General features: G+C 38.3%; 1 protein-coding gene across 5 annotated transcripts in view; it reads left to right on the forward strand.

Annotated features, from left to right (window-relative positions):
• The window catches only part of ganaba (glucosidase II alpha subunit a), a 32331-nt gene that overhangs the window by 3465 nt on the left and 3019 nt on the right, over nt 1-25847 (forward strand). For 2 of the 5 annotated variants that reach the window (XM_056247427.1, XM_056247424.1), the window contains exons 3-22: nt 2435-2543; nt 3726-3853; nt 5084-5263; nt 8274-8339; nt 11197-11254; nt 12302-12383; nt 12516-12612; nt 14097-14277; nt 15812-15965; nt 16587-16822; nt 17737-17863; nt 17946-18025; nt 18575-18715; nt 20044-20140; nt 20227-20328; nt 21399-21642; nt 24008-24072; nt 24156-24232; nt 24505-24579; nt 25127-25240. In XM_056247427.1, the coding sequence (XP_056103402.1) occupies nt 2435-2543; nt 3726-3853; nt 5084-5263; nt 8274-8339; nt 11197-11254; nt 12302-12383; nt 12516-12612; nt 14097-14277; nt 15812-15965; nt 16587-16822; nt 17737-17863; nt 17946-18025; nt 18575-18715; nt 20044-20140; nt 20227-20328; nt 21399-21642; nt 24008-24072; nt 24156-24232; nt 24505-24579; nt 25127-25240 (2413 nt within the window). Of the gene's footprint in view, nt 1-2434; nt 2544-3725; nt 3854-5083; nt 5264-8270; nt 8340-11196; nt 11255-12301; nt 12384-12515; nt 12613-14096; nt 14278-15811; nt 15966-16586; nt 16823-17736; nt 17864-17945; nt 18026-18574; nt 18716-20043; nt 20141-20226; nt 20329-21398; nt 21643-24007; nt 24073-24155; nt 24233-24504; nt 24580-25126; nt 25241-25847 lie in introns of all 5 variants that reach the window. The other 3 variants (XM_056247428.1, XM_056247426.1, XM_056247425.1) reach the window with 2 other exon arrangements.

A 25847-nucleotide genomic window follows, 5' to 3' on the forward strand; every position in this document is an offset into this window, starting at 1 on the left:
TTTTGGCACATGCATTAAGCAGGGAACGCAAGTATTTATTGGATCATTTATTTGGAGACCGTAATATTGCAGGGAACACAAGTATTTATTGGATCATTTATTTGGAGACCGTAATATTGCAGGGAACGCAAATATTTATTGGATCATTTATTTGGAGACCGTAATATTGCATCCTATTGTTTTTAATTGCATTTGGATAAGCGTGCGCTGTACTCTGTGTGCGGGTGTTATACGGTCTTTCGAACAGCAGGAGGCGCTGTGATCGAAAAACGAGGGGTCTGAGAATGCGGGACTCTCGGTGGGGGACTGTAGATGCAGGCTCCGAGTCTGCAGCTTCATAATATTGCAACGTCACACAATAGAAGATTTCACTCACTGAGCCAGCATGCGCCCCCTGTAGGAAGACTGATTAATGAAACTTGACAACATTGCTTCCACACTATTATGAATTTTGATACAAATGAGTTCTATAATATCTGGTGTAAGCTATCCTTTATTCAATAGGGGTTCAAAAGTATGGAAGCTTGTTACCGCCACAGAATAAAACTTTTTGAAAGATAATTGCGACTTTTTGTCTCACAATTGCGAGTTTACATCTCGCAATTCTGACTTTATTGATCAGAATTGCGTGATATAAAGTCAGAAATAAACTCGCAATTCTGACTTTTTCTCGCAATTGTGAGTTTATATCTCGCAATTCTGACTTTATATCACGCAATTCTGAGAAATAAAGTCATAATTGGAAGATGTAAACTCGCAATTGTGAGACAAAAAGTCACCATTATCTTTTAAAATGTTTTCTCAGAATTGTGAGATATGAACTCGCAATTGCGAGTTATAAAGTCCAATTCTAAGGGAAAAAAATGCTAGTTTATATCTCACAATTCTGACTTTATAACTTGCAATTTCGACTTTATATCCGAGATGTAAACTCGCAGTTGTGAGAAAGTCAGAATTGTGAGATATAAAGTTGCAATTACCTTTTTGTGAGTCGTAGAGACTTGAAACTTTGAGGGATGGTAGTACCCTCACCGTCTACAACATCACCAAGGCTCACCCGAATCGGCCTGAAGGTGGCGCTACAGCGATCAAAAGTATGAAATCGCTCATAACTCCTAAACCTTTTGTCGCATGACGAACCAAACCAGTGCAGAAAGATTCTCTAGAGTCTGAATGTTAATAGTTATAGGTAAAGGTCTCAATTTCCATTCTTGTTTGCGACACCAAAGTGGGCGAGGCTACTTTTACTTAAACTGCTATAACTCTTGAACGTAATGAGATAATTTCACACAGCTTGGTACACCTATGTTGGCCTCTATCTGTGGTCACATGGAAAAGGACGCTGTGACTGGCCTCTTGGTGGCGCTATAAAAAAAAAAAAAAAATGGCTACGGCTATAGCTATGCTACAGTCGGCCCGATCGACTTAAAAAATGGCATAGTGTCTTTGCCAGAGGTGCCATGATTGGCTCTTAGGACATTCGCCTATCTCGAAAAACCCGGCAGCCGTCGGCTAATGAAGTTAGCTATGATAGATAGCTGAAAATGGCTTCCTTTTTTTTGCATAGAAATTTGATTTACGTAGAACTTAACGAAATTAGGTGAGCACATGCGACATGATTCTAAAGAAGCACGCAAACTTTTATGGAGATCAGGACATAGGTGGGGGTATAATTATTAAAAAGCTTTAAAAAAAAATCATATATTTCAATTTTCAATGGTAGTTGCTTGGTGCGGGACTCGCATGAAAGAGCATAATATAAAGCAGTCGATGCGGAGTCAGACCCTGAGGAAGAAATGGCATGTCTATAGCCCCTTTCACACAGCGCGTTGATACCGGAAATTGCCAGAATGCCTTCTGTGTGAACGCAAACACGACCCGGGATTGATGCCGGGGTCGATGCCGGGTTGGGGGCCTAGTAACATTGCCGTGTTCAGTCCCGGAACGCGCGCTGTGTGTGAACAAAAGCCGTAAACAATTCCGTTTCGTAATGATGACGCTGAAGCCGGGATCGTTCGCCAGTGTTTATGATCGAATCAGAGAACAAAATGCACAAGCGTGGTTTCGAAAAGCGCCACAAGCGCGGAGAAATCGCAGCTCATAAGCAAACTTAAGACGCTGCTGAGACATTACATGTCACATCGATGTCAGGTGTCTTTACAGGATTTTTACGGGTTGTGTGTGAACGCACTCTCTGATTCCGGAAAATCACTGGCAGTGTGAATGAACCAAAATCAAACGAACCCGGGTCAAATCCCGGGTCACTTTATCCGTGTATTTTCCGGAATCTCTGTGTGAAAGGGGCTTATTTGATTCTAACATGAAAATATTACTGCCAAAGCCTTTTCATCAGATACAATGTTTTGCCATTGCCTCATTTTGAATGTGGACACAATGTGGATCAGACATGTTTTTTCTGTGTGTGTGTTTGTAGGCGTCAGAGGGAGCTGAAGCCTGGTCAGTCTCCGTACAGAGCTCTGCTGGACACACTGGAGCTGAGCGACTCCAGAATCACCCTGCAGCTCATCAATGACAACAACAAGGTCACACAATATACCAAAGCAGAGTTGTTAACCGATAACTTCATCTCAAAGTTGGTTGTTTGGGTTAAAGTCTCAATTGACCATTTTTATTTTTTGATAAAATATTGCAGTTTGAATTCTTTATTCATGTACAAATCATTTATTTTTTTAAATGGTTTGTAATCTTTAATAAACTACATCGAAGTCTCCTGCCCGTTGCAGTGACTTGCGAGGGCGGGACAATAATCCCTCCAACAGCCTGTCACTCACATGAGATTGCAGAAATAAAAAATGACAATGCTCCAATAATTTTATGACGGACAAAATCCTGCCCTACATGTTTTTCCCGTTTGAGAAGCCATTTCACAGATATCGTTACGATATGGAAGAAAATGCCATTTGTAAGATGTATAACTTGGGGTGGGAAATTTTAGGCACTTCACTTCATCTTTTTAAGGATTCCCCTAAATTAAAAGGTAGCTACTCTGTGGAGTTTAATTGTGAACTAACAAGTTTACATGTTTACATTCATTCTCATGGTCTTAAAAATATGTGGAAAGCATTTCCTTCCCCATTAATGATAAATTAATATCATGATAGATATCGATATCGTATGAAATGGAAAAAAGTATTGTGATTAATATTTTGGGTTTTTGGCCATATCGCCCAGCCCTGTGTTGTGCTCCATTAGCCTGGGAAAACCCAGACAACTTCCGGCAAATTTAGATTTGCTCTGAAAGTTAGTCTGGCAAAGAGCTCATTCAAGCCCATTTCCAATCCGCCGAAATCGAGGCACCAATCAGAAACGTTGGGGCGGGCTTTACACGATGATGACAGCGCTGGGATTTTGAAGCAGATTTTGTAGCCTACATTACAAAGATGGATGCCGCCGTCGAACATCACTCGTTCCAATCAGCTATCGCGTCTGTTTTAAGCCATTTGAACGTTTCCTTTTTGTTAAAAACCGAGCAAAGAACAACACTCGGAGATGTTTCTCCGCCGCTCTGCATACGTCATCTCCTTCATCGCTCTGATTGGGTTTAGGTCTATCCGCGACGTCCGTTGGTGACGCCCCTCTGGAAATGATTTGTCTATGACGCTTTGCCACACCATAACTCAGTTACAACTGAGAATGGTCTGGTTTTAACCAGGCTAGTGCTCCATACTAAGTGTGAGAGAATTGAGACCGTTGTTTGTCTGTAGGTTCGCTTGTTGCTTGAGCTGTACAGACTGCAGGGCAACATGACTCGGGTGAAGATTAATGAACTCAAACCACTTAAGCCCCGTTACGAGGTTCCAGATGTGCTCATCTCTGATCCTCTTACTGAACCGTAAGTCAAATCTACTCACACCATCAGAACGGCTTTTACTGTATATACATTAGTGTTTCTCAATGGAGGCGCTCGGGGGACCTTGGGAGCTGTTGAAAGAGATCATTTTGAAAGGGGGGGGTGTTTATTTAAGGCAAGTTTACGTCAAAGATTTACAGGCTGAATCTTGTGACTTCTTGCAAAAGAAAATGGTATGCTTGATTTTTAGAATTTTTTTAAATCATATTTTAATGTGAAAATTCTTGTATAATATTAAATGCTGTATTTTTTCTGTTTACTTGGTATTTATTTTTATTATACTTATGCTGAATTACAAAAATACAAGAGATACATAATTACTCCAGTCTTCAGTGTCACGTGATCCTTCAGAAATCATTCTAATATGCTGATTTGCTGCTCATGAAACATTTATGATTATTATCAATGTTGAAAACCGTTGTGCTGCTTCAGATTTTTGTGGAACCTGTGATATATTCGATGAATAGAAAGTTCAAAAGAACGGCATTGAAAATGGAAATCTTTTATAAATGTCTTAACTGTCACTTGAAACAATTGAAAGCATCCTTGTTGAATAAAAATATGAATTTATTATTATACTATTTTTTATTTTTTTTATTATAAAGATCTTGCACATTTGACAGTTTACATTGGAGACATTTATCTGCGAAAGACACGCTTGCATAATGACTCAAAAACAGAAATAAAATGTGAATTATGCTTATTAATTATGCACTTTTCCAAACATAACATTTGGTCCGAGAACAGAAGAAGATTAGTAGTATTGCCTCACATACATGTCGATCTTTTTGTAGACAAAAACACAGAAATTAATATTTTTATCCACATGTATATAGTTTTTTCTTTTCCCTTTTTATTTATTATTTAAAAAAAAAAACGCTGAAAGTCAAACCCGTTTTTTTTTTTTTTTTTTTTTGATGGACAAAAGTTTCCGAGGCAGTGTGCAAGAGTGATTGACATAAAGTGAGGTTATTTTGACATAACGTATTTTATTTTTTAATAAATGAATTTCAGACTCCGTGTGCAAGGGCCTTAACACCACTAAAAGCTTCTTGTGTTTCCTGGTGTTTTATTATCTGACTAGAGAAGGATCCATTTTTGCGTATAATAATTTGTCAGTTTTCCCCCTTGTCGCCATTAAATGAATTCTCCTCATTGAGCTGTGTTGTTCTAGTCAGGATTAACAGCTGAGTGTCTGGTGTCTGTCTTCAGGCTGTCAGTGGTGTCTCAGGATGAGAATAGTCTGGTGTTGTGTCTGGGTGGGAAAGAGCGGCGGCTCATCGTAAGTGCTCAGCCGTTTCGCCTGGACATCGTTGAGGGTCCTCAAGTGCTCATGTCACTCAACTCCCGGGGCCTGCTGGCCTTCGAGCACCTACGAGCACGCAAGGACACGTGAGTACAGCAACACCAATCAGACAGAAAGGCCATCTCATTCAAGAAGTTTATTACAGATATTTATTAAAATAGACAATGCTGAACCAATAATACTTCATACTAAAAATATTTCACACTGCTTTCTTGGGCTGTATTTCTGATTAATTATATAATTTTTCGCTTTCTTTCTTCCCTTTGTATTGATAAGTCCTTACACTCATAAGGTGCACGGTTTTCACTTCAAGGCCCGTTCACACCAAGAAATATAACTGTAATGAAAACTATATTAGCATCCACACCAACGCACAATATTGTTTCACCTAAATCACCTGAATCAAAACTTCAATCAAATTCAAAACTTTCCCGAGTGGATTTAACACTGGCCCCGGGCCATCGGACAGTCATAATTATAGTTCTAGTTGTCTTCCTTGGTGTCAACGGGCATTTAACAGAGCAATACGGCACAGCATTAACAGTTTTTACATGAATTAAATATAAATATGACAAATTAGTATAAGGGTAATCTCATAAAAACTTGTCATTAAATGTATTGGTCATATTTCACCCCAAAATCAGGGAAAAACTAAGATTGTATTTACGCAATGTAAAAAAAAAATCTTAATTTTCTTTGTGACAATTTTCATGACAATTAGGATTTTTAAAACCGAGTCATTACAGAGAGTAATGATGTTTTTTAATTTATTTTTGAGAATATGGGGAGAATAATGAGCTTAATTTATCATCCATTAATACTTATTGTAAAATAAAAACATTATTTTCCTGGGGTGCACCAGGGGCTGGTTGCAACAATTTTCTTAATTACCACTTAAGGCTGGAATACAAATGCGAAGATTTGCCTCAATTTGCAGTCTGGACGAATCACAGTGTATGATGGGCGTGGAAGCGTTTTTTGTGTGTGTTTTTTTTAGCTTCAAACTGATTCCATTCAGTCAGAGGATATTAAAGTGCCCCTATTATGCTTTTTCTGATATTATCTTTCATGTAGTCTGTAATATCGCTGTTTGTGAATTTAAAAGGTCTGCAAAGTTCAGATAAATGGAGTTATTGTCTCCTAAAAGAAAGACTTGATTCTGAACCGCCTGAAACGAGTCGTTAGTAATTCTAGACAGTCTTACTTCCTGCATGAACGTAGGTTTGTAACAAATTTGCATAATGCCAGTCTATGCTCTTTATTGGTTGCCTGCAAATGTCGTCTTTGACCCTCAAACACTGTAGTTGTTGCAGAGACTGGAAGAGTTCTGTTCGCGATGTCAAGAAGACTCTGTTTTCTGTGCTAGCAGCACTGAGACTCGCACTGGGATTGATATGATATACAAGTGCTAAGGAAGATCTGCTGAATATTTTTAAGATATGGAAATGGACATTCAGTTTCTAACGAGCGCTGTAAGCAATCGACCAATCACAAGAGACTTGGCAGTCTGACCAATCAAAGCAGAACAGGCTCTCGGAAAGGCGGGGTTTAGAGACCAAATCCTTAATCGAACCATTTCAGACACTGTGAGAAAAGTAGTGATGCTCTAATGTATATTATGAGAAAATTAAAGTTTTTTTTTTTTACTTTCGACGCATATAAACCTATTGTAGGAGCCTTCCGAAACAAAATTAGGAGCCTTTAAAATAGCATAATAGGGGCACTTTAAACATGTTTGTTATTTTGATCTGATTTTAGAACACTGTTTTTATTTGTCCTGCATCTCCTAGTGTGTTTCTGTGTGAGGTTTTGTGTTCAGAATGACTCTGGTAGTGTGTGATCCTGAGTGATTTAGTGTGATGCCCAGTTTTTCTAAGTGTATGATGTTCATATTTTAAAAGTCATGTAGTGTATTCCAGCCTTTAGTTACAAGGATTTTCTTAATGAATAGGGAAAATTCTGTCATTTACTCACCCTCATATCCATACAGCCTCCTATGGCTTATTTCTTAAGAAATATTTTTTTTTAAACGTTTTCTTTATTTTGAAAATTATCTTTGTTTTTTGTCCTTCTTCCGCAGAACACAATGTTTCAACAGTTTTTGTCCATACAAAGTAAGTCAGACACTTTTATTGTATGGGCAAAAACTGTTGAAATCTTGTTTTCTGCGTAAGAAAGAAATCCTTCGGGCCTGGAACGACATGAGGTTGAGTAAATGTTTTTTGGGTGAACTATCCTTGTAAGGGGTTTCCTGCTGCTGGCATGCAATGAAAATAATATTTCTCTAGCTTCTTCTGTGTTCACTGTTTCACTGTTTTTAAGATCCGAGGGTTAAGATCTCTCACAACTTCTCCACACGCTCTACTTTGATTCTTGCTGTTGCTTCTCGTTTCATTTCTGTCTTTCTCTCGCCGCACTAACTCTTGTTGAAGCAGGACTGCTGTTATCTAAGCCCAATAGAGCACCACAATGATTGTCCACTTTTTCAGTGACCATTCATTTTCTTCATGGGAATTTGCAAAAAAATCTTCAGTACAGAGTTCAATAAAGTATTGAGCCAAATCAAATTCTGTGATCAACAACCATTGATGTGAATTAAACGACAATGACAATAAGGTGTGAAATTGCTAAATAGAAGCCGTCATTGATTTATAATTATAAAGAATACAGTATATATGCACGGGAAGTCGGGAACATTTTGAAATGGCTGCATAAATATATTCCAACAACCTTGGATCCATGGTAGGTTTGTCTTGAAAGATTTATACATTATTAAAAGTCATTATGGAATTTTTTTAACCATACTGTTGCAGTCCATACGGTCACTATTTGGCTTGGTATTGTACTGTGGTGTGTTATGATCGTGATCTTATTTAATTTTTTTCACAGCGAAATTGACATCAGTTTAAAATTACACATTCATTTTAAAAATGATGTTCTGGGATTGGTGTCTTTTAGATAAAAACTGCTCATTTAAATGTGTCAGATATTTCTTTCAGAAATACGTTTGTAAATGTTTTTACTGAAATTCTCATCACATTCTATTTTCCTTCCCCTCTTTTTCTCAACTTTCCTCTCTTCTGTCACGCTCAGCAGTATCTCTCATAAAATAAGTAGCACAGTTGGTAGCATGTGGGACTCGCTCAAGAGCATTTTCTCTAGGTAACATCCATTTGTCCAGTTCTTGACTGTAAAAAATCTTAGATTTACTTCATAGTTTCTTTTACTTCATTAAACGTATTGTTTGATTACCATCTATCAATGTTTTTTATTTTTATTTTTTTAGGAATGTACCGATATGAAAATTTTGGCCGATAATGATAACCGATAATTCTTTATATTTGAACGCCGATTACCGATATATTTTGAGAGCCTGATTACAAAAACGCTCACCATTAAAAGCAATGTCCCAAGCACACAATTATAATGTTCTAATTATATTTTTATATAGCCTATAACTGTATTTTCCTTTTTGAAGCGATTTCAATCATATTTCAAGCAATTCAAAACCATCATGGTGAACAGTGCGCATCTGAAGTGTTTCGGCTGAAGGAAATAATCCAATATTTATCGGCTTTAATATATCAGCCTGATTTTCTTATCGGGCCGATAACAATAACATTTTAAATTATCATATATTGGCCGATACCGATATGGTGGCCGATATATCATGCATCCCTTTTTTTTTTTTAAATCAACAGTAGTGTAAATTTCTGTAGTTCTCTAAATTAATCATGCCTGTACAATTTAATCAAATAGTACGGTATTTGCTTTTGATTTAGTATTAAAAAAGATGTTCTATATTGAAATCGTAATTGTGCTACCTAAAATAGTGTTATCTTTAGTGTACCAGTCATCAATGGTTCCATTGATTTTGGTTTTATGGGCATTCATTTTGTATACTTTTCATCTACAAGCATAAACTGCTGGGTTCAAAATGTACTTTTTGTCACACCTGTCAGTTGTTTGTGGATCATGAAAATGTACCTTAAACATTGACTGACCATGGAAATGTATTTGGTTAAACAAAAAAAGTTGAATGTCTTTTGCATTTTAAATGTTTTATTTATTTGCCAAAGTAAATTTTTATTTGCTTCTGACAAATGTTAATCTCAAACCTTATATATAACATGTTATTTATGTTTCTCACTTAAGCACCACTACATGCATCTCAACAAAAACATGTCCTCCTTTGTTATAATGGATGAAAGAAATGTTTTGTGAAGAAATTAGTTATCAATTTCTTTATTAAGATTTAAAGATGCACTATATAATGCCAAAATATAATCTTTTTAATTAGGCAGTGTCTGTTTACATTGTGCAAATTAGCCAACCCACTAGCCTCTTTCACACAGTAATCCCAGTAAATTACCAGAATGGCTTTACCGTTAAATACACAAATACGCTGGTCACACAAGCAACGGTGTTTCTGGCTTTTTACAATTAAGATTCTATTCACACATCAGCACCAAAATACAGCTAAATCGGAAATTAACTTCTCGTGCTGGTAATTTGCCAAAACCAATTTGGTCCCGTTCACACATGATCTCTTAACGGTAAAGGTACCGGTAATTTACCAGTAAAGACTGTATAGCCCCTTTCACACAGCGCGTTGATCCTGGGAAATTGACATAAAATTGCTAGAGTGCCTTCTGTGTGAGCGCAAACACGTCCTGGGATTGATGTGGACCTAGGAACATTTCCGGGATCAGTCCCGGTGTTGTGCCGAATTTCGACCCCTGCCAAATTATTACCCCCCCTAGCATTGGTAGGTTTCGGATTAGTTGTGGGGGAGGGGTTGGGATTAGGCAATCAGGTACTGACTTCAACGAGGGGGGTAATAATTTGGCAGGTGGTCAAAATTAGGCACAACACTGGAACGCGCCCTGTGTGAACAAAAGCAAGGACCAATGTCGTATGGGGTGTGTCGTAGTGATGACGCACGGGCCTTTCTACAACCTATGCTACAGCATATGGGGAACGAGCCAGTGGCGCTACTGGGGAGTATGGACTCGTCTTCGTGTAGAAATGGCGAAGAGTTATCAGCAGAACTGACATCTGACAGGAGTTATCACATCCTGACGTCACGTGTCTTACGGGATGTGTGTGAACGCACTCACAGATCCCGGAAAATCACCGGCGGTGTGAATGAGCCAGAATCAAACGACCCCGGGACACATTATCCGTGTATTTTCTGTCTGAAAGGGGCTACTAACTCCTCCCACCATTGCTCAGATAGTTTATTACAACCATTGTTACATAGTGTCGTCACCTACACAATTACATTTTTCCGATTGAACCAGATTATTATTTGACACATGCTCTGTTTAACATGCATTTTAAGGGTTGGTTCAACCAAAAATGAATATTCTGTCATAAATTACTCGCCCTCATGTCGTTCCAAACTTCTGGGAGATTTCTGTCCTTCCATTGACTGCTACGCAACTTCCACTTTGATGCTTCAGGAAGTTCATAAAGAGATTGTAAAACTAATCCATATGAATTGAGCAGTTTAGTCAAATTTTCTGAAGAGAGACGATCACTTTATATGATGAACAGATTAAATTTAGGCTTTTATTCACACACAAACATTGACCAGTGAACATGAACAGAAGCTCAACCGAACCTGCTTGAGGCGCGATAACAAACCTCTCGCTGAAGCTCAAACGTGCTGCATAACAATTGAATGAAGCTCTTTGGTTCTCGCTTGTGTGAGCTGTTGAATGTTTATATATAAAGGTGAGTAATTAATGACATTTCCATTTTTGAGAGAACTCCCTTTAAAAGCAATGGCCAGTCAAAGAAAAATCAACAAATGCTTGTTTTGTTGTAGAATCACCATATATTTGTGCTTAAAAAAATCAAAATGCACAGGTACTGCACTGGTCTGATTATCAATTAGTCGTATTGATGCGTCTCTTATTCAAGAACTTATTAAAGTTCACCCTCCTTTATAAGATTTACGTTTGTATAGTTGTACTAAGTATTTCTATTAAGAGAATCTTTGTCTACTTTCCAGTAAAAGTGAGTCGGAGGAAATGACAGGACAGGAGAGTGTGGAGAAGCAATCTGACGAGGTGTGTGTTTTCAATAACTGAACTGTTTAACATGCAGATTTATTGGACATAGATAATTTAAAGTGTTAATTTTTGAGTGTTGAGAGTGAGACCTGATTAGTTCACTTCAGAATTAAAATTTCCTGATAATTTACTCACCCTCATTGTCATCCAAGATGTTCACGTCTTTCTTTCTTCAGTCGAAAAGAAAATAAGGATTTTGAGGAAAACAATCCAGGATGTTTAGTGACTTCAATGGGGTCCAACGGGTTGAAGGTCCAAATTGCAGCTTCAGTCACGACACGATCCCAGCCGAGGAATAAGGGGATTATCTAGACAAACCATCGCTCATTTTCTAGAAAGAAATAAGCATTTATATACTATGCTTCGTTTATCGCAAATGCTCACCTTGCACTAGCTGTGATGCGCCTCACGTTGAAAAGATCACGCGTGTTCTGGTTAAAAAAAGGTAGGGTAGGGTAAAGCTCCATCTTATTTTCTCCTCCAACTTCAAAATCGTCCGACATCGTTTTACCTGTTGTTGTTTTTTCGTAAATAATGTTTCACTAGTCTTTGCACGTTCGCTTTGTAAACACATGGTCGGTTCTTCCGCCTACGTCACGCTTGACCTTTCAACGTGATTACGTAATGTGTGGCGCATCGCAGAGCTAGTGCAAGCCAATTATTTGTGATTTTAAAAAGTATATATTATTTTTTTTATAAAATGAGCGACTGTCTAGATAATCCCCTTATTCCTCGGCTGGGATCGTGTCGAGACTTTGAAGCTGCACTGAAACTGACATTTGGACCTTCAACCTGTTGGACCCCATTGAAGTCACTATATGGAGAAACATCCTGGAATGTTTTCCTCAAAAACCTTATTTTCTTTTCGACTGAAGAAAGGAAGACATGAACATCTTGGATGACGTGAGGGTGAGTAAATTATCTGGAAATTTTAATTCTGGAGTGAACAAATCCTTAAAGAGACTCCTTATATTAGTGTTAAAATATAATATAAACCTAGCAGTTTTAGTTTTAACTCTTGTTTATTTTCTTTTATTCATTTAGGATGGACCGATCAAAGAAGAAGAGGATAAACCGGGCATGTGGGAGGAAACATTTAAATCTCATAGTGATTCAAAGCCCAATGGTACATTGAAATCTGGTTAAATCTTTCCCATTTTATTCTATAACATGATCAGTAGAATATCGATAAGATAAACTCAGTCAAGTTTGTTAACCTTTTTTATTTGTGTTTTTTTTAATCTCCATTTGAATTCAGGTCCATCATCTATTAGTTTAGATTTCTCTCTGCCTGGTGTGGAACACGTCTATGGCATTCCCGAACACGCCGACACGCTCAAACTGAAAAACACAGAGTGAGTTCTGATATGCAGGACACACAAGCAGCTTAACCAGCAAAGGAGGGTTTTTAATGTGAATTCATACATAGGATGAATTTTGTTGCATGTCCGGGGTGATTATTACTTGTTTTGCGCATAGCCATGCTGTTCACCAGCCAAATCTAGCAAGCTGGTGAGGCTGACTGATAAAAGAAGTTATGCTGGTTAAGCTTGTAAAGAAACCTGATCTGAACAATACTAGTCTAGTTGAACAAAGTTGGTTTAAAACCAGATAAATCCAGCCTGGACGTTTAATTCACTTCTCATCAGAGAGTCGGAACAATTCCCTTCTCTGCTGAAAATAATGGTATCGTCATGAAAATATCATCGCTGCGTCCGGTCTGTATGAATACATTTTGATTTAAATTAACTTTGCGGCTGTTAAAACAGTATGCGCTATATAGTATGAATATGGGTAGTATGAATGAAATTCGAAATTACTACATCCGCCATGTTACTGTCACGTGACCTACCAGCGGCAGTTGTGTATATTCATAAATCCTCTCCCGTGACTTCATGGGATAGTAAAGTAGTAAAATCTCACCGGAAGTAGTAGGTCATCCGAGGACTTTTCTTCTACTGTTTTTCGAATACTATATACTAGGGAATTATTCGATTTTGGATGCAGTGCATGAATTTTAACTAAATTTCCAAGGCAGGACGAAACGCTGCTGATGCCATGAATATATATATAAAATATCTGACTATATTAATGCAAGTGAATCAACTGAATTTATTCATTTATATAGATTCTCAATTTTAAAAGATTTAAAGTCTCCATGTAGTCAATCATTTTATCCCTTAAAACTCGCCTTTGATTACCAAAATTACATATTTAAACATCTTTTGCTTTGTGGTTTGCCTGTTTGTCTAAGCATATTAAAAACACATAGACAAATAAACAACATTAAAACCTTGATTTTCACCACAGGGGGACTTTAAAAGTTCATTTAAAAGTGGAATATTGGCAAACTATAATTGCTTATGTGTAAAGCATTACCAATATAATGTATATAATTCACATACAACTATATAATAAATAATAAGCAGTAAAATCTGGATAATCTATGCTTGCTTTTATTGAGAACTAATTTATTTTGGAGCAAGAGATACAGGGTAAGTAACTTGATAAATGTCTAATGTCAGCTAATTGGTCCAGTTTTGGCTTACCCAGAATAAAACCTGCTCTGGAGTCGGTTAGTGTTGTATGTGTAAACCAATCTATTTTCTTGAACCCGACTTTGCTCAAACTAAACTCAAGCTAACATCCTTCAAGAAATGGGCCACAGCATAACACATTCTGACCAACCATTCTTATACTTAATTTAGGAACAAGACAAACTAGCCTGAATATTGAACATTTGTTAAATAAAGAACCATTTGAAACATGTATCATTCATTTTCAGCACTAAACCAGTGACAATGTTTCATTGGTTGTGGTGTTTTTTTCCTTTTCTTAGTGGGTCAGACCCGTATCGGCTGTACAACTTGGATGTTTTTCAGTATGAGCTACACAACCCAATGGCCCTTTACGGGGCAGTTCCCGTCCTCATATCTCATAGTACTGAGCGCACCATGGGCATCTTCTGGCTCAATGCAGCAGAGACATGGGTGGACATCAGCTCAAACACTGCAGGAAAGGTGAGTGTGAGAAACTGCTATTTGCTAATGCTTTTGGTTGACATGGTTCAAATAAAGAACGTTAATGTTCAAATTAGGGAAGCATAATATATCGGAGAGCATTGCAGTATTTTCTGATTTTAACATTAGTTTGGTATTAAAAGCAGATTTTCTGTGTCAGTGCATTTTGAAGTTGTTTTAGCACAATCCCCTTAAAGGGATAATTCACCCAAATATGAATATTATGTCATTGAACATGAACATTATGACTCCCCGTAATGTCGTTCCAAGCCGGTAAGACCTCCGTTCATCTTCGGGACACAGTTTAAGATATTTTAGATTTAGTCCGAGAGCTTTCTGTCCCTCCATTGAAAATGTATGTACGGTATACTGTCCTTGTCCAGAAAGGAAATAAAGACATCATCAAAGTAGTCCATGTGACATCAGTGGGTTAGTTAGAATGTGTTGAAGCATCGAAAATACATTTTGGTCCAAAAATAACAAAAACTAGGACTTTATTCAGCATTGTATTGTCTTCTGGTTCTGTTGTGGATCCGCGTTCAGTGCCGCCGCTGACGTAAGACGCTGCTGACGTGTGTCTGGTGCGCCCGAGCTTCGTTTACAGTCTGAGGGAGACGCACGCTGGAAACAAAACAATCTTCGCAAACATGTCTAAGGATTTCCACACAGAGGAAGACTTGCATTTTTTTGCCCACCCATATTTATTTGAACCCGAATACACGGACGCACCAGACACACGTCAGCAGCGTCTTACGTCACACACACACACACACACCAGACACACGTCAGCAGCGTCTTACGTCAGCGGCGGCACTGAACGCGGATCCACAACAGAACCAGAATACACACACACACACACACACACACCAGACACACGTCAGCAGCGTCTTACGTCAGCGGCGGCACTGAACGCGGATCCACAACAGAACCGGAATACACACACACACACACACACACACACACCAGACACACGTCAGCAGCGTCTTACGTCAGCGGCGGCACTGAACGCGGATCCACAACAGAACCAGAATACACACACACACACCAGACACACGTCAGCAGCGTCTTACGTCAGCGGCGGCACTGAACGCGGATCCACAACAGAACCAGAACACACACACACACACACACACACACACACACACACACACCAGACACACGTCAGCAGCGTCTTACGTCAGCGGCGGCACTGAACGCGGATCCACAACAGAACCGGAAGACAATACAATGCTGAATAAAGTCGCAGTTTTTGTTATTTTTGAACCAAAATGTATTTTCGATGCTTCAAACCCACTGATGTCACATGGACTACTTTGATGTCTTTATTTCCTTTCTGGACAAGGACAGTATACCGTACATACATTTTCAATGGAGGGACAGAAAGCTCTCGGACTAAATCTAAAATATCTTAAACTGTGTTCTGAAGATGAACGGAGGTCTTACGGGCTTGGGACGACATGAGGGCGAGTCATTAATGACATATTTTGCATTTTTAGGTGAACTAACCCTTTTTAAACGTGTGTCCATTTTTCAGACACTGTTTGGAAAAATGCTTGACTTCGTACAAGTTTCTAGTGAAGCTCCTCAGACGGATGTACGCTGGATATCTGAGAGTGGTATTATCGATGTCTTTATCATGTTGGGACCAAAACCTACCGATGTCTTCACTCAGTACGCCTCACTTACAGGTACTAAAACACACGGTGAAAGGAAGTACCACCGCACATTTCTCTTCATACTCAGTCAGCGCTAAACATGAAAATAACATATTTCATGCTATTTTTGTTGTTGTTTATGCGCAGTAATATTTTTCAAAACTATGAAATTTTAGAAAGAAGAAAGTCTTCAGCTCTCAAATCTCATTCATGCTTTTTCTTACTCATTTAGGAGACAAAAAAATAGGGATTCTCCAAAATGAAAATTCAGTTCACTAAAATTACATATTCACACAGAATTTATCATGAATATTGATAAATGTGTATATATTTGTCTTGGATTGTGCTGTCATTGTCAATTTAAAGTAAAAATTTTTTTTTTTATTAACCCCAAAAAAGGGGTAAATGTATTAGTTCTCATTTACTTATTAATGAGCAGTTATTAATCAGATATAATATGGTTTTAGATGAAAAAATTAAGTTGCCTTTTTTTATTTAGATTAAATTTCACAGGACTTTAACGGATTCAGGAATGCAAAAATCATTATGCAGATTTTGAATTCATTATGAGTCGTATAATGTCCTTTATTCTTTGTTTTTAAGGCATTTTAAAAGCTTTTCATTCCTCCTAAACGTAACATTTCTCTTCCTTAGGGACTCAGTCATTTCCTCCTCTCTCAACGCTGGCGTACCATCAGTGCCGCTGGAACTATAATGATCAGGAGGATGTAAAGGCTGTTGATCAGGGCTTCGATGAGCACGACATCCCGTATGACTTTATTTGGCTGGACATTGAGCATGCAGATGGAAAGCGCTACTTCACCTGGGACCCTAGCAAGTTCCCCCAACCTAAAGACATGCTGCAGGGCTTGAGGGACAAAAAACGCAAGGTGTGACACAAAATTATGCCCTGCGTAATATAGTTCAAATAAAAACCGGTCAAGGTCTTCTTTTTTTTTAAATGTTTTTGAAAGAAGTCGCTTCTGCTTACCAAGGCTGTATTTATTAGATCAAAAATACAGTAAAAACAGTAGTATTGTGAAATATGAAAATGTGTATTTTATATATATATATATAATATATATTTCAGCCTTTTGATGATATATATTTGATATATATCTCTATATATTATTGTCCTAAACCTCTGCAATGTTTTCACAATCCAATCAACAACCACATATAAAGATAAAAGCAAGACTCGCCCTACAAATTGTTTTTATTTTATTTTTTAAAGTTGCGAGACATGGAAAAAAAATCCAAGTAATGCAAAGGCACTTTATTTGATCATTTACGTTTTCCAAAGTGTACTAAAATCATCCAGATATTAAGGAAAATCATCCTGATATTTAATGTTGCTTATGAATTATATCGGCAGCAAAATCATTGTGTATATATTAGGGCTGCACGATATTGGAAATAACTGACATTGCGATATTTTGTTTTCCTGCGATATATATTGCGATATGAAAACCATTTCACCAGATGATTTGAATAGCTCTATTTGTAAAGAATGAATCATTCTAGTTTGATTGGGGTGATTTTGCAATACATCTGCATTGAAAATAATAAACAAATTACAAGCATAGATGAATAAAATAGAACAAAGGTACAAAAGAAATGAGTGTTTTGTTTTTCAGGTAAATCTAACTGTATTCAGTTACAAATGGACACATCGTGATATCGATGCTAAAACGATACATCGAGCATTCTTAGTATATATACATATATTATTACCCAGCTCAAACTGAAATAGCCGTTGTTGCCCTGGCTTTAACAAAAGTCATGTGACATTTTGTCTCCTCAGCTGGTGGCCATCGTAGATCCTCACATTAGGGTGGACAGTGGCTACAAGATTCACAATGAGATTCGCTCGAGAAGCTTTTACGTCAAGAACAAAGATGGAGGAGACTATGAAGGCTGGTGCTGGCCAGGTGTGTAGCTACTTGTCCAGCTGTCTGTTAAAATCAAGCTCTTCAGAGTGCTGAAACACACTTTTTTTTTTCTCTGCTGAAGGGAATTCTGGCTATCCTGACTTCACTAACCCTGAGATGAGAGCCTGGTGGGCCAGCATGTTTGCCTATGACCAGTATGAGGTAAGGGGTTTCTGAACAGCTGATACCCCTGACTGTTTATTAAATTCTCTCTTACTATTAAAGTCCCCCTGAAAATCAAGTTTTTAATGTTGCTTATATGTCTATGTGGTGTTTTTAATTTGCTTTAAGACAAACCATGTGCAAATTCATAAGTCGACAGCATTGCTGAGTATTTTCTCCTTAAAACTGCAGTGAACCAAAGACACGGTTTGAAATCGCTGGTGTTTCTGACGTCACAAACGACCTTGTAACCAATCAGATCAACGAGTGGATCTCTGAGTTGGTGTGAGTGAGTGGAGGCGGGGCTCATTTGCATATTCATAGAACCGCATATACTAAATGAGGCAAGGGTGTAGAGTTACATTCAAGCTATTTTAAGGCATGAAGGATTTTTTTTTCAAGGAAATAAATGTTTATATGTAATTTTGGTGATCAGAGATGAGTTTAAAGGTATAAAATTGTCTACAGGGGGACTTTAAAATGTTGAGATTGATAACTTAGGTCATTTTAGTATTGTAAATTTGTTGAATCCCAATTGCCTTTGTCCAGGGATCCATGGAGAACCAGTACATCTGGAATGACATGAATGAGCCGTCTGTGTTTAATGGGCCTGAGGTGACCATGCACAAAGATGCTCTTCATGGTGTCTGGGAGCACAGAGATGTTCACAACATTTATGGCCTCTATGTGGTGAGAGACCAGTGTGTTTTAATTTTTTCTTCCATAGGCACATAAAGGCCCTGATATACTCCCTGTAAAGGTCTATTTTATTCTTTGGTTGGGGGTAAAAAGTTAAATACTTTTGCGGCGGTACACTGTTAGCAAACATCCCGACGCCTCCCGACCCACACTGTTGAGAGCGACAGTTAGATGAATGTGTAAATATGTTCTGCGCGCGCTTTCCTCTCAATAACAAAAGCACACAGTAAAAATAACAGTGGTGAGAACCACAGTTACGAAAGCATCTGATCATAGTGATGTGGATGTTTGCATCAGCTCTCCAGTCATGTCACATAATATCTTTATATTGCATGTTGTACAATCGATTTGCTTAAAGTCAAGCAGCTTTATAGTATTAAACATGTCTGTGTCCGCATCTCTTTCAATTAAAATGACTTCAGTTTCTACTATAAAGCCACTTTCCAGTGTGTTCATGTTTTAACTTGCATCTGACCTCGACTGACTGAACAGAAGAAATTAACCAATGAAGATTTACACATCAAAGAAGGCGGAGCCTCAGAGCCACACCCACCTATTACATCATCACCACTAAGTCCAATGGTTTTTTTGCAGAAAGTTAGCTTTGGCAAGCTGTCTTGAACTCCTGAAACAAACTTCGTTTTGGACTGATTTTGTTCGAAATGATGTCACGGTTCGTTCTTCTATTTTGAAGTGAATCGGGGCATTAAGGTGGTGTTTCCAAAAAAAAACAAAAAAACATTTATAACATTATTTTCTGGGTGAGTTTCGCATAAACCTGTCCAGGCCCCATTTAAACCCAGAATTAAAATAAATAAATTTTGATTTACTTTTTGCTCCTTGGGGATTTTCATTAGAGTCTCTAAAAGTGATTAAAGATTCACCCACCTACAAAAAAAAAAAAAAAAAAAAAAGAGTACAGATTAAGGTACTAATTGATGAGTATATCATATGAAATACTGTTTGATTTGAAAAAGCCAACAAATCTGCAAAGATGTGTAGAACAGGCATTAGATGAAGTCAACACTTAAATGTTTTCTTAGGACACCAATTATTTTTTATACGAATAAAACGTTAAAAGGAGACAACCCGTGACATTCTACTCGATATGAATCTGCAGCGGTCCGATGGTACAAGTCGGAGCTCTCAGAAAATTCCCAGTTTACAAGTTGTAATTAACAGTTCTAGGAGGACGTGAACGCACCTATAATACTGAAAGGCATGTGTGATATAGTGAAGGAAAATGAAGAGCCAAAAAAGAGAGTTGTGTTGAAAAGTGGTGCTTTCTTTCTCTCTTAACAATACATCTGTATTACCAGCAAAAGGCGACTGCAGACGGCCTGATTCAGCGCTCGGGAGGAGTGGAGAGACCGTTCGTTCTGACCCGAGCATTTTTTGCAGGATCTCAGCGTTACGGTGAGAGACACCTTCACTTCGGACACGATCCTCACGTGTTCGTAACGACGTGTTTGGTGATGACTTCCTCTTCCTCTGTGGCTCAGGTGCGGTGTGGACAGGAGATAACGCAGCTGAATGGGGTCATCTGAAGATCTCCATCCCGATGTGCTTGAGTCTGGGCTTAGTGGGCATCTCTTTCTGTGGAGGTGAGCAGTTACTCTAGTGATGAGAGGTGCTGACCTTCTGTCTACACTGATGCAAATGAGAAGTGATGTACAGTGCTTGCAATGGGTAAACAAAACAACTGCACACATATTTAGGTAACGGCCCGATATTGATTTTTCTCTGCCATTGATAACATTTTCCGGCTATCCATGTTTTCACTGTTATACGGTTGGGGGTGCTATTACGCATCTTCTGAGATAGAGTACAGAGTGTCTGGATCCAAAAAACAAGTGGAAATATTCATACAACAAAATATTCTGGGGGCCATGAAAATTGTGAACATGAACAAAAATGCTGGCAAATAAAAAAGCGGGGAAAGAGTTGAATACTTAACGTAAAAAAAAGTTTTGCTCCACATGAAATTTCTTAAATAAAATTTTCACTCAAATTGTTTTGCAGTACAAATGCAAATACATTTGTTTTAAATTAGAAAAGTGTAAATGATTTTTGCCTGTTTTTTAAGGTTTCTTTGATGAATAGAACGGTTTTTGAATCGCATTTATTTGAAATAGACCTATCCGTTTTATAAATCATTTTAATGCATCCTTGTTGATTAAAAGTAAAAAAAAATTTCTTAAGCCCAAACTATTGAGTGGTAGTGTATCCCCTTTTACATAAAAATATGAAGCAGCACAACTGTTTTCAACATTGATTATAATCAGAAATGTTTTGTAAGCATTAAATCATTATATTAAAATGATTTCTGAAGGATCATGTGACACTGAAGACTGGAAGAATGATGCAGAAAATTCAGCTTTGCATCACAGGATTTAATATATTCAAATACAAAAAACAGCTGTTTTGATAATATTTCACTATTTAAATTTTTACTGTATTTGATCACATAATTACAGCTTTAGTGAGCAGAGGAGACTATTTTAAAGACATTAGCAAAAGTTTGGAATAGTTAAATTTTTTGTGTACATTACATTTATGAAGCAGCACTTTAAGGTTACCGGCAGAAAATCATTGCAAATGATTAAAATAAAGTAAGTGGGGAGTTTTTTTCTTTTTGTCTCACATGCTGTACCTTTGTCTTTCTGTTCCTCAGCCGACGTTGGCGGTTTCTTTAAACATCCCAGCACTGAGCTTTTGGTGCGATGGTATCAGGCAGGAGCTTACCAGCCGTTTTTCCGTGCACATGCTCACATAGACACGCCCCGCAGAGAACCCTGGCTGTTCGGCCCAGAGAACACCGGCCTCATCCGGGAGGCGGTACGCCAGCGATACGCTCTCCTGCCCTACTGGTACCAGCTCTTCTACAACGCTCACCACACTGGACAGCCTGTTATGAGGTGAGTCAGCAGTGACACTCAGGGGCAAAAATGCCCACCAAATTCGAGATAAGGTGGCAAAAATGCCCTGCACAATTAAACTAAACATATTATGGCTCTTGCGGATAAAGCAGTGGTTCTCAAAGTGTGGGTTGCTGGAGATCAGCAGAAAAACCCCAGAAAACAGCCGTTGCAACAGCATTCAGGCCTGTTCACACCGGGACGAATTTCGTGCCTGATATTTGCCGACGTTTAACGCCTCGTGACTAAACAAAGGGCGCCAATGTGAGTGTGCACACCGACGCAAAAAACGGCACGCGTTAAAGCGTTTTTTTTTTTAAACGCCTCGGGTTCGTTTTTTTGGTTTGCCGCGTCAACTATCCGACCAATGAGATTGGTGCTTTTGCTCACGTGTCTGGAGCTTCTGAAGTTACAGTAAAACACAACTTGGGAGCGCTCAAACCCAAAACGGTCTTGCCGAGCACACGCACGTAACGGCGAAGAAGATATACGCCAAGTAGCGTCTACACTGCCGGGAAGAAATAAGACGAGGAAGATGCAAGGCCAGATGAATGCAGTGTTTCCCCTACCATTGTTTTGGGGGGGTGGCCCGCCCCCCCAAAACGACCCCCCGCCCCCCCTAAATTGCTGACGAAATCCAGTCATAAAAAAGAAATTTACTGTATATCGCGGAATTTCATGGAATTTGTCAATCTTTTGAGGAATAAATAGAAAGCAGTTCAGTATACACTTGAAATCAAATCGGGATGTAGACAAGTGTGTGTGGATATTAAACCACAAAGACAATTTAAATACGAATCCTGCTTGTTCTGTGTGAATGAATGGTGCAGCCGACGCGCAGTTTAATTTAACACACACACACACTGAAGGACGTGTGACGCTTGCGCTGTTTTTTTGGCCTATATGAAGACACAAATGCATAAACTTCCTCTCCAGGCTCTAGATCCACTCCGAAAGTCACTTCGTGATCATTTAACCGCTTCATTATGACAAACACACAAACTCAAAAGGTCTTCACGGCAACCCGTCAAAATAAAAGTTCGGTTTAACTTGACAGAGATATATTACCGTTGTACAGTAGAATTTAGATATGTCCCAATGTAATAATACTAACACTAATCCAAATAAATTATCATCAAAACTGAATTTAAGGAATAATCCATGTTTTAATTTTAACAGTAAAGCTCATTGTGCAGCACGTTATTTGACAAAAAGTTTATTTAATTTCATATGATTAAAATTGATGATAAATGATAAAATTTGTGTTTTATGTCTTCATTTTATTACCAGAAAAAACAACACAGAATTAGTGTGAAATTTTTCATTTTTTTTTAAAATCTTGTATACGTTTAATAATTCATAATACACTATTTCAATTAATTAGACATGCTTTTTGATTGCTAAAAAATGTACACCACGTATCCGTAACACGCCCGCTCCGCAACACTAGCAGTCCCCCGAACCCCCCCCCCCCCCCTCTGAAAAAAAATCCTAGGGGAAACACTGGAATGTAGAGCTGCTGGTGTCGGAACATAAAGAACTATATGACAAACGCGACAGCGACTACAAAATAGGACTATTTCTGTTTTACATTAAGCGCCATCTAATGTCAGGGAATGAATTTGCATGTTCACTCGGCTCATCGTCAGCGAAAATCGCTTGGGTGTGAACACAAACGCGTTGAAAAACGTTGAATAACGTGCGCCGATATTCGTCCCGGTGTGTACGGGGCCTTCAAGTGTGTGAATAGCAGTTGGCGCTCTGCCTTTATGAAGCCGCACTGAACACCAATTCCATTGAATCGTTGTTCTTCAGATCATTGACTTGTCACCGTGTGAACAAGCCTGACAGAAGTTCCTCGCCATAGAAAAGCACCTCTTCAGTGGATTGGATCACAAGCAGCCAGTGTGAATGCACCAGATAAAAAAAAAAAAAAAATGTTTTAAAGGGGGCCGTGACCAAAAAAGTTTGAGAACCTCTGGGTTAAAGGAGTTGTTCTCCCAAAAATGAAAATCATCCCATAATTGACTCACCCTCAAGCCATCCTAGGTGAATATGACTGTCTTTCAGCCGAACACATCATCCATCATAAAAGTAATCTATATGGCTCCAGGGGGTTAATAAGGGGGTTAATAAAGGCCTTCTGAAGTGCAGCGATGCACTTTTGTAAGAAAAATATCCACATTTAAAACTTAAACTAAAATCATTAGCTTCCGGCATTATGAGTGCAATGGCCAATCAGAGGCGTTTAGATTAGTAAACACTTAAAACACCAAATGTAGTATTAGGTTTAAAAAACAAACTGCAATTTGCAAGCAATGTTATTTAAGGGATCATATCATTGATTGACTCAATCTTTTCATAGACCTTTATGGGTAGAGTATCCTGATGACGTAGCCACTTTCTCAATTGAGGATGAGTACTTGATTGGTGAGTTTTTAAACATGAATTATGATTATCCCAAATAACTGTTGTGGCAGAGAAGGCTAACACAGATTTATTTCTTTTCATAGGGAAGGATTTACTGGTACACCCCGTTACCGATGAGGGCGCTAATGGTGTTACTGCCTTTCTGCCTGGGAAAGGCGAGGTAATGTATTTCTCAACAATGAATGGCACACCCTGAATGGATTTTTATTTCCTCAGAGGGTGTGTTCACACTTCTTGGCATCAATTGCTCTGTTAGTGCGGTTTGTTTGAATAAAACGTGTTTAGGTTCGATGTTAAAATGCCATTGTTAAATGGACCAGGACTAAATGGTTCGGGTTTTTTTGGTCCGGACCAAGCAAACCGAACAATAAGTGTGAACACAACCTAAGTCTCTCTAAAGTCTCAAACACTTCCTCTGGGTTTCTTTTGTAGGTCTGGTACGATGTTCACACTTTCCAGAAGCATGATGGGGATCAGAGCCTCTACATTCCTGTCACTATGAGCTCAGTAAGCCCTGACCTTTTCTGTTATTGACTTTCATTTGTTTGTAAAGATTGCATAAATTAGCAGCCAAAACAGTGTTCTTGTTTTTTTTTTTACATTGCTCAATCAAGTTTGGTTCAAATCAGGGTTATTATAGTTAACTGAAGCCATAAAAAAACATTGTTGTTGCTTTAAATAAAATAAAATATTTATTTCAGTTAGAATTTAATTTTCCTTGAATTCAACTTAGTGTACTAAAATAACAAACTAAAATAAAAGCTATATTGACTTTTTTTTTTTACTACATAAAAATGACAACAAAAATTACTAACTTATAACTATACTAGTATCTGAATAATACTAAATACACACTGGTTCAGATTATTTTTAGACATTTCCATGACGGGTCCAATGGATTTTTATATTCCAAACAGTTTTCCTATAGACTTATTTCAGGAATAGTTTCTATAATTGTTTCCTGCAACTATACTGTGTGCTTCAGTCTTTATCAAACAACTAAATCCTACCTTTCTATTTGTTGCTTCTGCACTTCCTCGGTCTCGTGTTCCAGATCCCAGTTTTCCAGCGAGGAGGGTCCATTATCTGCAGGAAAGACCGTGTTAGGAGGTCTTCCTCCTGTATGGAGAATGATCCATACAGTCTCTATGTTGCTCTCAGTTCTCAGGTAATTCATCCTATCCTGGTGTGTATGTGAAGCAGTAAAATCCAAACAGAATGTGACGGTATACATGGATATTGTTTTCATCTTTCAACCTGTTTACAGCTGGTATTAAGATGCGTTTTGGTCGATCGGATCACAATTAGATGAGGGAGACACATTTCCTTTTACACCTGGTGTTTTAACCCGCCTCTTTTGTCCACTTTCAACCACTTCTGTCCTGATGTCTTCGAGGCGAGGGTCTATGGGCGGGTAAATGTATGGGTTTTTTAAGATCTTTCGGTCTATTGGACAAAATAAGCTCTCACAATGTACATATGAACATGACTGGAGACGACGGAAGAACATACGGAGAGCATCAGCTTTAGTTTCTGCTCTGACAGCCGCAAGATCACGCCGTACACTGTGAGTGTGTGTTAGAAATCAGGAATGACGAGAGAACATTGTGCTTGGTACGTTTTTCCTCTTCAGTCCAAAATTGAGTCCTCAGGCGACAAAGTTTAAATCCCGTCTGGCTAGAGCTCTTCTCATAATGTTTACACATTAGGCCAGTAACGTTTCTTCTGTGGCTGTTTGAACACATTCGATCACATGAGCGTTTACACTACGACAG

This window comes from Rhinichthys klamathensis, unplaced genomic scaffold, assembly GCF_029890125.1.
Source record: "Rhinichthys klamathensis goyatoka isolate OS25496 unplaced genomic scaffold, OSU_Roscu_1.1 h1tg000046l_1, whole genome shotgun sequence".
Classification (NCBI taxonomy): Eukaryota; Metazoa; Chordata; class Actinopteri; order Cypriniformes; family Leuciscidae; genus Rhinichthys; species Rhinichthys klamathensis.